Below are 12,639 nucleotides of genomic sequence, written 5' to 3' on the forward strand. Positions count from 1 at the left end.
ATCCATGCCGTCGGGCACTTGAGCTAGTAATTATATAATGTCAATCTTGTTAAAAAACACTTGTCAGTTTAGTTCCAACATGAATGAAATCAACTTCAGCAGATGAGCTTTTACATGGTTCATTTTGTCTTAGCCATGCTACCCATGTGTTGCTAGATGTCAGTCTGTCAGCTTCTCCACCACTCTGGTCCAAACTGGAATTACTCAACAACTATTGGAGTGGTTGAGAACATCCGTGTTCCCCTGTCAATGAAGCAAACTGATTTTGATGACCCCTTAAATTTCCTATAGTGCCACCATGAAACTGAACCTTTACTCTTCAACCAACAACATCATATTTCAATAACCTGACTTTGTCGAGTACTTCTGTTTATTATCGAAAACCTGCGAAACCGATATTCCCATTGGCTTCTTGTGTTCCTTAGCTTTAATGCTAATTCAGACATGTTATCCAAAAGTGTTTTCCAAAATCCTTTGACCAAATCCTGGATTGTTTCTCTTCTAAACGTCCTTCATTACACAAAGGGTCTATTTCCAATATGTGCAGGCGTTAAGTATGACAAGTGGGCTGATGAGAAGGTTGAGATGTTTGATCCTTGATTTGCCAACCAAAATGTAGATCAGGAAAGGGAATGCTGTCCTCTCCTTCAGCTAACACCATAGAAATGTCCTTGAGCACATTTCTGAATTGCTCTGGTGGGGCTGCCCAGTGGACCAACACTAGAAGACTGTGGTTGCACTGGGCCGCTGCCAGGTATGAATGTGTGTAACTCTGTACGTGTGAAGCAGGGTGTTGATGAAAGAGAGCATGTGTGCTTGGCAAATGTTCCCAGGATAAATTAAGGCAAAAAGCAAAAAGTCTATACTCAGATCTAAAATGAAAACGTTTGAAGTGGTGGCAGGTTTGTGCTTTGAAGGTCAGATTGAACCAGTCACAGAACAGAAATGTGGGGATGCAGTTAGCTGATGTCTTACCCAGGCCTGTTTACTTTGTTGTGTATCTTTGGTTTAAAGGATTCTGCAGTAGCCCACAGAGAAGGCTAGAAATCATCAAAGTTTCACAAAAATGCATAAATGAATCTGGTTGTGAATGCCAGAACCCTAATAATGTTGCTGACCGTAGCTAATGTAATCTGTTCTTTTGGACACGCTGTACTTTGTGGTTTTCTCTCATATCTTGTACTTTAGTCTAGTTTCCAGCTCATAGAGTCCCCTTGTGAAGCCGGAGATGTTGAGTAACGCAAGGATTTATGTTAGAAATGTAAAGTAGGGGTCCCCAGCACATAAAAACTTCTGGATGCTAACTTAGCATAAGCTGTGTTAATTAGAATGACTTACCATGCGGACAATAGTTTAAAAAAAGGGCTTGGACTGTTTTTGGGTGGTTATGGGGATAATTGCGGATGCTGAGTCCCTTTCTGACATTGTCAGTATCAAAAATGGCAGTTTTGACCAGAATTACAATATTTGTACTCACTGTTGGCTGCTTTTGATCAATTGAACCAAGTCATTTTTAACTTTTGTTTAGACTATAATGCAAGTCATTTTAATTAACGCAACTTATGCTAATTGTGCTATTTGTGCAAATTGCCCAACATTTGCAAATTAGTAACCGGAAGTTTATATGCACTACTATACTTTCCTATCATAAAACTTTGGTGTGGTTATTTTTGACAAGTCACATTATGACTCCTTGAAATACTATGCTGTTTTTCTCTACTGCTTTCAACATACTGTACTGTAATTTGTTTTGCATATTTTCGACATTCCATTCTATGTAGTTTTTCTGCTACTTGCTTTATCGTTTTTTAAATGCTACCCTTTGATTCTGACATTTTGTGACAGAGCTGGAGCTGCTGAGATTTCTTAATTCCATTTTATACCCTGACCTAGTTTATGATGTTTTCAATGACTTCACGGTGACTTTCTATAGCTTTCTACGAACAGTTTCTATGACTTATTAAAATAGTGTATTAGTTCTATTATAGTGTTTTTTTGGTCATATTATACTTCTTTTTCCATCTCAATTGTGTAAGTCTATTTTATCTCCTCTTGTCTTGCATCGTTTATCAGCTATATTTAACTCTGCCAGACAGTGAAATGGAAGCAAGCAGTCTGAGAATCCCCCCAGTGTGAGAACATGACGAACATATCACAACACTGCGAGTAAACCGGGGCCTCCCTCCTTCACTCTTTTCCTCTTGTGAGCTGTCTATCTTCCTCCCTGCCTTCCTCTCCCTCTCTCACACACTTATCCTTCCTCTGTCTGTCTCACCGAATTGTGGCTATTCATATATCTGGTGTGTTTGTGACAGCAAGCTGTGTTTGCCAAGCGGCTTTCACCCGACCACCTCCACAGCCCCACCAATCAACCTTCTTAACCTTTGACCTGGGCAGCCCCACCTGCCTGCTCCAACACACTCAAGCATAAACTCTTCACACTCTTCACACCTCTTGTTCTGTTAGCTTTGTCCTCCTCTGACGTCAATCGCCTTTCAATGCGCCTGATTAACAGGTATAATTCACACAGGGCTCAGTGCCAGGATCTGTAAATAATGGGCGTGCATTCCTGCTTGTGTCGTGTTGTCCAGTAAATAAGTGGCATTGAAAAAAAGATAATTGGGAAATAATCAATCTCAACAATTGGTGTTAATCTCAACATAATCTTCATTTGTTCAAATATGAAAAGTGTATCCTTAAAATCTTTGAACATGTCACAATTTTGATTAATCATTTAGCTAATCACAATTTTGATTAATTAATCATTTAGCTAAATCATTCCTGAGTCGTTATGGTTTTACTGTCACCGCACTGGTACTTGAATTCACAATTGATAAGACAAAGATTTTTTGTAATGTTGTCATGTTCGTTTAGGATTTTTTGCTTTTGTCAGCTAATCCAAGAGGGTTCAGTTAAAAAGCGTTGTTGTCCTGCTCCCCAATCAGGATTTGGTCATATTTGAGTTGATTTGATTGTGTTGTTGTGGGTTTGTTTCCTCATGGACCCATTACTGTTTTGTCCAAAGTTTGATTGTTGTTGATATTTAGTATTGAATGTTTATAGTAATAGACAAATACTTGAACATTGAAAGCTTGATTTCAGGGGCAAAACAATTAAAGCTATGCAATGAGTGTTGATGTTTTTAAAATTCACATATCAAGTTATGTGAGGTGAGCCTCCCCACTCTCCGCTAATGTTTAGTAATTCCTACTTAAGTTACTTTTTGATAGTCTTCTACTCTAAACAACACAATATGTTGGACTGCATGTAGCCATCAGCATGGTAGAAAAACTAAAATAGAAAATGATGTGCATTTGATTCCATTATTTCCTAAAATTGTGTAGTTCAGATCGTAAGCCATGGTCTGCTGCCATGTTTTCCTGCTTCATCCAGATCCTCCTAGTGTGGCTGTAGTTCCACAGGAACTTTAACCCAGATCCAAATTCCATAAGTCCTTCTACGACACCCACAATTTATTACCCAACATTATAGAAACAGGGAATCAAATACCTACCAGTGGACAAACCCAGACTCTAATTCCTAAGGTCCCTCCATGGTGAAGCCCCAGAGTTACCGCTACACAATAATAAGAGCAGCAGCTTGCCGAGGCCTTGCTGCCAGTGTCCATGTGTGTGTCTCTGTTTGTGTGTATGTGTGTGTGGTCTGACCAGTTCCCACATCCTTCCATGGCAACAACATGGCCACCTAGGAGACATAGATCCATTCCTCAATAACCTCCCCGCTTTCCTCCATCACTACTTCCATCCTTCATTCCCACAAACGGCGACGTGGCTCGACTTTATGACGTGCGATGCGCTACACAAGGTCACCATAGTTTGTCTTCCTACATTTTTCCGCTTGGTTACGTTCGCCTGTACAAACGCTCCCATACACATTATAGGAGATAATTTGAGGTGAGCAAACCAGGATGGTGTTTAACTTGTTCACACAGGATCTAACAACACATATTTGAGGTGGAGGTTGATGAAGGTCACTCTTGCTTTGGCTTTTCTTCCTAACATATAAATCAGTTTGTGCTGTAAAGAGTACAGCAGGATGAGGAAACGTTAACACAAATCACTGTCCAAAATCAGCTCAGACACTACTTTCGTTTTAAGGTCAGCATTCAAACCACAAGGCACAATTCACACTAGGAAACAGTAGCAGATTGTAGAGTAAGGAGAGAACTTTTTTTACACAAAACCCACCCAGACTTAAAATACAATCTTATCAATGCAATGTGGAACACAGAGGCCTGTTAGACATTTACAGCAATAGCTTGAGAAACTGCAGGCCATAAGAGAGGAACAAGTGGTCATTTGACCTTGTGTTTGCCTAAGGTAACTAAGTACATTTACACAAGTACTGTACTTAAGTATAATTTTGAGGTACTTTACTTGAGTATTTCCATTTTATGCTACATTGTTCTTCTACTCCACTACAATTCAGAGGTAACTTGTGTACTACATTTGTTTTGTACCTTTAGTTACTTTACAGATTTGGTATGTAATTACATCAGACTTTAGTTACACCTGGAGTAAATTCACAAGCTACCCTGCAGTATACAAAGTCATTCAAACTAGCTGCACCTTAATGCATCAATCATTATAATCAGAACATATCAGATGTATTATTCTGAAATGGACCAAGATATGTTCTGATTGATGCATTGAGGTATTTCACTTTTAGTATTTCAAGTATATTTTCATGTTAATACTTTTACTGGAGTAACCTTTTGATTGCAGGACTTTTAAGTGTAACAGAATTCCCCTTCACTCTGGTACTTCCACTTTAGTACAAAATCTGAGTAATTCTCCCACCTCTGCTTACACACCAACATTAGCATTACTTTGAAGCCCACTTTTCACACTCCTTTAGGCGCTGTGTGTACTCTGTAATCCAGGAAATAAAAGAATATAAAAGTATTAACTAGTTTAGCATTAAAGACACTTGTATCAGAACAGACACATTATCAGATATCACATGAAGCAGGAAATGAGGCTGCACCAGAGAACAAGGTCCAATGACTTCTATTTATAGACAAACATTAGTCACTTTGGTGAAAAGATAGATGGTTTGACTTTTTACCCCTTTGGCCTCCTTTTATTTGGAATGACCAACCACTTTGGTAAATATAAGGATGCCACATGCTGTTTACTGGCAGAATATAACAGGGTTTCTTATTTTTGAAGCTTAGATATTTACCAAAGATCCCAACAGCAGTCCAAGTTTCTTTAAAAAAATCTGCCCTTGATGTTATTTATTTATTTGCTGGTCATCGCAGAGGGAATAAACAGTTCGGCATGAGTGTACTGAGGGTTTCTTCAGTGTGCAAACTTTGAAAGAGCAGGTGAGTGGAGCTGTTTCCTCTCAGCATGGATCATCCTGTCACATACCTGAGAGCTACTTCCTCTTCAGAAAAACATCAATATTTACAAGAACGCATAAAAGCCTCTAAATCTAAAAAAGCCCTTACCCACGACCATATTTTTCTGTTCTAGTGCCAGTAGTCATCCCATCAGCTCTACCACAGCTTTTTGATGACTTTTTTCTCAAAGTGTTCCTTTTCTGAGGGAGTACTTTGGGGGAAAGACAGTTTGACAGCAAACACTTTGCATTCCTCCTGCTGGACTGAAGCTTGACTCCAAAGTAAAGTTTACATTCCTGCTGCCGGGAGGAATGCTGCCCTCTGGGGATTCAGACCGGACTTCAGGGTTACAAGTCCGGAATCACGGATGGAGGCTGGGATGCTCAGTTACAGGTGCGTTTTCAATATGTCAACAACACTCATTCACAGTCAATGTAATGGTTTCACTTTGTGGCAGATCTGCAGACGTAGAAAGTCAAATGCATGAAAAGTAATTTTATTTTGTTTATTATAAGCATTGAAACAGTGATCATTTTTAGCCACTTTGTCACTTGTGGACACTTTTTCCATGGTGCGGCTGTTAAAAATGCCAAATGTAATGCACGACACTGATGCTATCTCTGTTCTAAATCTCAAAGCTAATGACTTGCTGTTGTATTAAATTCTGATTCAATTGTATGAAGCAATCTTTTTTAATGAGCACCAAATTGTTTGGGTATTTAATCAACTAACTTAGCAACCTTTAGATTACATATCAGTTCTAAGGATGATTTGGCATTTAAATGATGTCATGGTTGTCCTGAAAGAGAGCTGACATCCTGTGGGCTTTAGCTTACCCTAAAAATAGTGAGTGCATCTGCAGCCATAGATACAGCACTGTAGATGTGCTGTTATTAAGAGGGAGGGAGGGGAGAGTAGAAATCTGAGAGGAGATGATTCAGTTAAGGACAAGGTAAAATGATTTTGAAAAATAATGTACTACTCTGGCTTTTACTACTCCATCTGATGATAATCATTATTAGCTGATCTTCACTCAGGGACAGCTCCGAATGGTTGCTGCTGCCAAGGGGCTTGAAACTGAGCAGCCACTTCTAAGGTCAGTCCAGACTTTGATCTAAGATAATTAACATGAATCGGACCAAAAAAATCTCAGTCAGAAGAGATCAAAGCCCTGACTGGATGTGATTTAGAGTTTAGTAAGGTTTCCATAGTCTATAATATGAGATGTATAAGTCTAAAACACATCATATTTCACATTAGGGTTTAACAGTAAACATTGGGCAGCGGTAATATAGTGTGCGACTATTGTATAATTGCACTTATTATGATAATTACACCAGGTAATAGCCTCACATAGTTGTGTGTTGAGGGTTTATTAGGGTTATGGCAGCAGTTCACTACCGCTCTCTGCTGGCAGCAATGACTATCTACTATAATCCAGTGCATAGACTTTTACTTTTTTCCCACCACACAATTATTGAGCATGTGCACATTTCAGAAGGTTTAAAGGTATGAGTAGTGCAAGTTTTGTTATTATAAATCATGTAGAACCCTATCATGTCATTTTTTGTAAACATTTTAGATAATTACCAGGTGCACAATGTGTTTTATCACTTACTGCATTACTGCATTCCATGTATGGGTTCATGCTCTCTGTGTATTTATACTAGAATGGAAAATTAACCGTTTACTGAAAAATGTAAAAGTTCGGATGAAAAGAATAAATAAATTCATCAGTTTGAGAATTGCACATCATTTGCTGTGTAACTATCTGCCCATAAACTCTCTTTCTGAATCCATATCTGATCAACCTTCAACTAAAATACGAGTACAAATTACAATACACTATTAACACTACTTAAATAAAAGAGTTGTGTCTCTTCTACTATAATAATTGTTTATAGTTTGCATTAGCCTATTCAGGTGCTAGCCCTACCATGGTTTTCAAAAATACACACAAACACACAAACGACATGAAATGAAAACAATGAAACATAATTAAATTTCTATTAGTACTTCAACCCTCTCCAAATTCCCCCAGAAAGTCAGCTTCAAGGTTAAAATAACAAATCTAGAAGAGCTACTTTCAGCTGACTCATGGAAGGGAAAACTGAAAGCAACTTGCTGTTTCCTCCAGTTATTTTTCTTATGACGCATTAGACAGTGAGCTCAGTGTTTGCCTAGAATTGTTTTTCTCTAATTTACTTGCATCACAGCAGAGTGAAGCTCCTCCAGTGAGTCACATGTTGCCATTATCTGTAATTTTCTAATGTGGGCACAAACAGCCTTGGTGCCTCTGACACATTATACTTCAGTAAGAAAGTAGAGACATAAAAAGGTTATATACACCATCTGAAACACCTCTTTGGTTCATGTTTGAATGTATATTGCTGTTGAAAATGTTTGTTAAATGAGGCAGTCGAATGTTAATTAGAGATGACGTTCAACCTTAAAAACAATGTAATGATTTCCTATGAGTCCATCCACCTCAAAAACCCCTTTTGCTTCCTTTGCAGAAACTTCGCACCTGGACAAACTTTCCTCATTCCTCTGCTAAGACATTTCTGTTTGGAAGGAAAATCCTGCTCAGCTCTTTGCAGCAGCCTGCTACTTTGTGTGTGCAACCAGATGAAAATACTCCCTGTCCTACTGACGCCCAGTTCAACCTGTTCTCGGCCTGAGGGTCATGTATTTACAACACTGTGTCCAAATCCTTCACATCTACCACTCTGCCAAGGAAGAAGCTTTTCCTACCGCGTCACAGCTGTCTGTTACTTCCACATCCCAATACAACTGCAACACTGTCTGTTCTGACAAATAAAAGCTAATTCCTGTCTGCTCACTCATCCCATCGTGGCATCCTTAAACTGACTTTCCTCAGTCTTTGGGGAACCACAAAGATGACAAAATGTGTTTTCTTTTACCCTAGATTTCATGAGGTGTGCCACGGGGATCTATTGTTGGTCCTGTTTTATCATTTTTAATGTCAGATTAATAAAAATGTGGTTTATGAAATGGAAAATGTAGGTTTTTACTACCTTTGGCTTGAACAATGAACAAGGCATTTACGCTGAGCTGTACAGTATATGCAAAACGCTGAGTGCTGTTCTAAGGAAACAGGAAGGGGCTCTTGCATCACAGGGGGATAATCAGCGACTGTCTTAAATGCAAACAGCAATTGCAAATAATGTGCTTTCAAACATCATTTTGTCAGAAAAACTGTTGTGCAACTAAGTCAACCATTACAATGTTTATGCTTTCTTTCTGTGTTTTGATTATATTTGTCAAAATTATAACAGGGCCTCAAAACAGAATTTTTTTGACCCCACGGAAAGTCAGAAATGTTGTTTTCCAGAATCACCAAAAATAAAGGTTTAACTGTCCTCTACTGATGGATACAAATCTGTTCTAAGTTGCCATCAATAGCCAAAATGGGCAGTATGTAGGAATTTTAAATATAAAATGAATGATGTGCTGTATTTTTAAAATTTAGAATAATGTAGTCTTGCAATACTTACCAAGGTATAATGTTTAACTTCTGCATTAAAATGTACAGATATGATTAAACCTATTTCCTAAACATTTTTGTGTTATTTAATTACAATATCCCAAATTATTCAACACATTTTCTCAAGGTAATGGTCTATAGCTTTTGCTCAGTGATGTTGTCAATGTATGAAACCTAATTTTGACTAAATATTTTTGAGAGCTTGGAAGTTTTACTATATTTTTACCAGATGGAAAAATTCAACCATTGGAGGTGTAATTCAAGTAATCAGATAAACAAGCGGGTGAAACAGGTTTCAGATCATTCAGGTAATTTATTCAACACAAAGGCAGCTAATTCTCAGTATTACAAAATATACATGTGATCGTAAATGTACACGTGCTATTAGTGTTTGCTGTCACTTATTTTGGTTTGAGTAACAACAAATGTGATTTCTTTATAGACAGAATAAAGAAACTAACTCTTACCGCAGGGTATTATCAAAAGAGGAACGTACTTGACACAGGTGTTTCCAGTTAATGTGGCTGATTAGACCCCTCCTCTGGACACTGGTTGGTCGACGTAGTATGGCCCACCTTTGACATTTAATGAGGTCTAATCAACCAGGTCATTGAAGACAAATGTTTGATGTGCAGTGCCTTTAAAAACAATTATCCCTAACTGCTGTAGGTAAAACAAACCATAAACCACAACTTGAACTATTACATTTCACACTGTGTCTGTGATTTGACAGACGGGAACACCCTACTCACAGTAACAACAACAACATGTCCTGATTACTTGGAATGACTAGCTGACAGCGGAGTGTAATATAAGGTCTTAATCACAATATTTTGTTTGGGTATGTACAGTATCGATCATTAGAATAGAACTGCAGGAATTTGAATAGGATTTAACTTTTTTTTAAATTATTGTTTTAACTTTAAATACAGGATAGATTTGAAAAAGAGTGTGCTGTCACTCAGCACTGCATTAGAACTTTCTGATTTGGCTAAATTGTACTACAGACCAAGGCTAGCTTTTGTTTGCTCTTAAGTTTGCATAGTGCACTTGATTCATAGTTGATTGCTGAGTAAAGTACAGCACAAGCGTTTTCATATTTGACCTGATCAAAGAAAGCAGCTGACACGTGCTGCTTCATCACACACAGAAGCATTGTCTGTATTGCGTCTTATTTAACATCCACGGCGGCAACATGTCCGCCACTGAACACAGCAACACTCAATCAGATGAGGAGCAAAAATTGACATCTTTCCAATTACAGTAAGTCATGCATAAATCAAAGAAATAAAGCTGTTTAGAATAATAACGCTACCTGCGCCAGTTTTGTTTTCACTGTGAAGGAGTTTGCTGTCCTGTAAATAGAGATTGTAACATTTAAAAAATATAATCAAGTCTAAGAAAGACTGACAGTCCCAATCCTCCCCTAAAAGGGGTGACAAAACGAGGAGTAGGAGGAAGAGAGGAAGGAAGGTGCTGTTAATCCCTTCTCAATGCTTAGGACCAAACTGAAAGGTGGTGAAGAAGAGGGAGAAGAACAAGAAGCACTCATTTCTTGACAGCACCCCAGATGATGAGTCCGATAACAACAGAAACTACAGCCAACACTATCATCAGGATGCATATCTTCTTCCGAGAGCTCCGCTGCGGGGGAAAAAAAGGACAGGTTTTTGTTTATTTAATAAGTAAGCAGTGGTGGAATGCAACTTAGTATGGAATTAATACTTCTACTATCCAGACAAACGTTATTCATTACATTAATGCACATGACACGAACAACCTCTTCTCCACACTACGTCTTTTAAATCAGCACAGCTCTCCAGTTTAAATACAGTATATAGTATTTGTGACGTGTAAATATTGTTCATTTGATATAATAAAGTATTTATTTTACTACGTATTCTTCTTTCTGTGTCTTTGTATGCACCACATGATAAAATATAAGTTAGTCTAAAAAGGACTATTCTGCAGAGTGACTGCTTTTCGTACTCTATATTTTGATGCTAACACTTTCATTCTTTCTAAAGACGTTAATTTGTAACAGGATTTTTACACTGTGAAACTACTTAATTTAACAAATTGAATGATGAGTACTTATTCCAATACTTTAAACAAGTATTAAGACATAATCTTGACTTGATTGGAATATAAGTGATGTTTAAAATGACTTAAAACAACATCATAAATCAGATCCTTGTGTCTTAGCGTTCCCTTTTCCTATTTGAATGACTCCGCTCTTAACCTTTGTGTTACTCTCCTTGATCCTTTCCTCATTCCCTTCTTTGCATATCTGCCTTTTGTTTTTAAATCACAGTCCTCTTTGTTCTATCTGAGATGTACCTGGTATTCTGCAGCACGTGCCAGCTGCTGTGTTGCGCTCTGGACGTGCCCATCAGCCATCTCCACATTGGCTTCTATACTGTCTGAACAACACAAAGGAAACACACATTTTACATGCCATAGGTGGGAGGAAGGGGGAGAGCATGTGGCGCAAATCTAAAAACATGTATTTTCCCTGTCAACACCAAGGCTCACACGGACAAGGTCATATGATACATTTTGATGCAAGGCCAGGGAACTTTGTTTATTTAATTTATACACCAGGGCATTATATGCTCTTTAAAGTGTAATAACAATAAAGCACATGTAAAATATGTATAATTTTGAGATAAGTAAAACAAATAAATAACACAATTTATTGTTTAGATGCAGACATTTTATTCAAATGAATAGAGTTTAAAAAATATAGAAAAAAGTTAAGCTAACAAGATACATTTTAAACCATTACAGGGTTTACTAGTGTGTACTCAAAGAAAGCCTCTGTGCTTAAGTGCCTTAGTAAGAATTGCTTTTCTCTGGAAATGTTTTGGGTAAATATGTTGTTACATTGACTAAAGGTGGCATTTACAAGAATGCTGTCCCAGCCCACATTCCTCTAATATTGAAGCTTTTCTGTTTTAGGTTGTTGCATTATTAGAGGAGGACGATGAAATATAAGGTCAGATGAAAAGCTTACCGATCATGTCTCCCTGCTCGTGGACCATCATCCCCAGGTCCTTGAAGATGTCATTGATATCTGTGATATCCGACTAAATAAAGAAGATATAAAACCAAAACATGTGAAAGGGAAATAAAGAGCTGATGAGATACTCTACATATAAGTGTCCATGTTTGCTTTGACGTTTGATTCATATACCTCCAGCTGCCTGATGGAGGACTCTCTCTCCTGGATCAGCCTCAGGTCGTCTTCAGTGATGGCTTCAGCCTGAGCCTGCACCTGGGAATCACTGCGGGGACAAACAAATAACTAAAATAGCAATAATGATAGCAGAAACTATATGTTTGATAATAAATAAAGTACCTACCTAAGGAAAGGAGGTGCATTTCCAAAGCCATCATCCGACTGTCCTCCCTGTTAAAGGAAATTGAAAGGTTTGAATACACATACCTTTGGGTTTGCTATTGCAAATATACTGCAGAGGATGTTCTTTACTGGGATTGTGGTTAAAGCAATGATTTGGTGTGTACTGGATGAAATAAAGTGTACAGGATTCATGATCAAAATACCTCTAAAAGTAGAATTGATTAAGTTTCAAAATGATTTAATTTCCAATAATCACATAGAGTAAATACAATTTGTGTTGTTCATTTTAGATTTAGGTACTTTACCAACCATTTAAATCAATAACAAACCGCCCCTGCTTATCAGCATCAGAAGCAGATACAGATACCCTTCTGTGTGGGGAAAGAATTGCCAAGGTTA

At 37.9% G+C, this 12,639-nt stretch overlaps 1 protein-coding gene and 1 long non-coding RNA gene across 5 annotated transcripts in view; one reads left to right on the top strand and one right to left on the bottom strand.

Moving 5' to 3' along the window:
- The first annotated feature begins 4,796 nt into the window (after positions 1–4,796).
- On the top strand, positions 4,797–8,876 carry LOC134877060 (uncharacterized). 2 transcript variants are annotated; one of them, XR_010167520.1, is made up of 3 exons: positions 4,797–5,761; positions 6,406–6,464; positions 7,885–8,876. It is a non-coding gene; the product is annotated as an uncharacterized LOC134877060 (long non-coding RNA). The 2 variants fall into 2 exon arrangements; XR_010167519.1 differs by lacking the exon at positions 6,406–6,464 and having other exon boundaries at positions 4,797–5,350; positions 5,502–5,761.
- A 293-nt stretch (positions 8,877–9,169) lies between these two features.
- The window catches only part of stx7l (syntaxin 7-like), a 235,768-nt gene continuing 232,298 nt past the window's right edge, over positions 9,170–12,639 (bottom strand). For all 3 annotated transcript variants that reach the window (XM_063902301.1, XM_063902299.1, XM_063902300.1), the window contains exons 6-10: positions 12,242–12,288; positions 12,073–12,163; positions 11,893–11,965; positions 11,217–11,299; positions 9,170–10,520 (exon numbers count right to left, since the gene is read on the bottom strand). In XM_063902301.1, coding sequence (XP_063758371.1) covers positions 10,425–10,520; positions 11,217–11,299; positions 11,893–11,965; positions 12,073–12,163; positions 12,242–12,288 — 390 coding nt within the window. In that variant the 3' untranslated portion in view covers positions 9,170–10,424. The remainder of the gene's footprint in view (positions 10,521–11,216; positions 11,300–11,892; positions 11,966–12,072; positions 12,164–12,241; positions 12,289–12,639) is intronic.

The sequence above is a fragment of the Eleginops maclovinus genome, chromosome 15 (assembly GCF_036324505.1).
Source record: "Eleginops maclovinus isolate JMC-PN-2008 ecotype Puerto Natales chromosome 15, JC_Emac_rtc_rv5, whole genome shotgun sequence".
NCBI classification, from domain to species: Eukaryota; Metazoa; Chordata; class Actinopteri; order Perciformes; family Eleginopidae; genus Eleginops; species Eleginops maclovinus.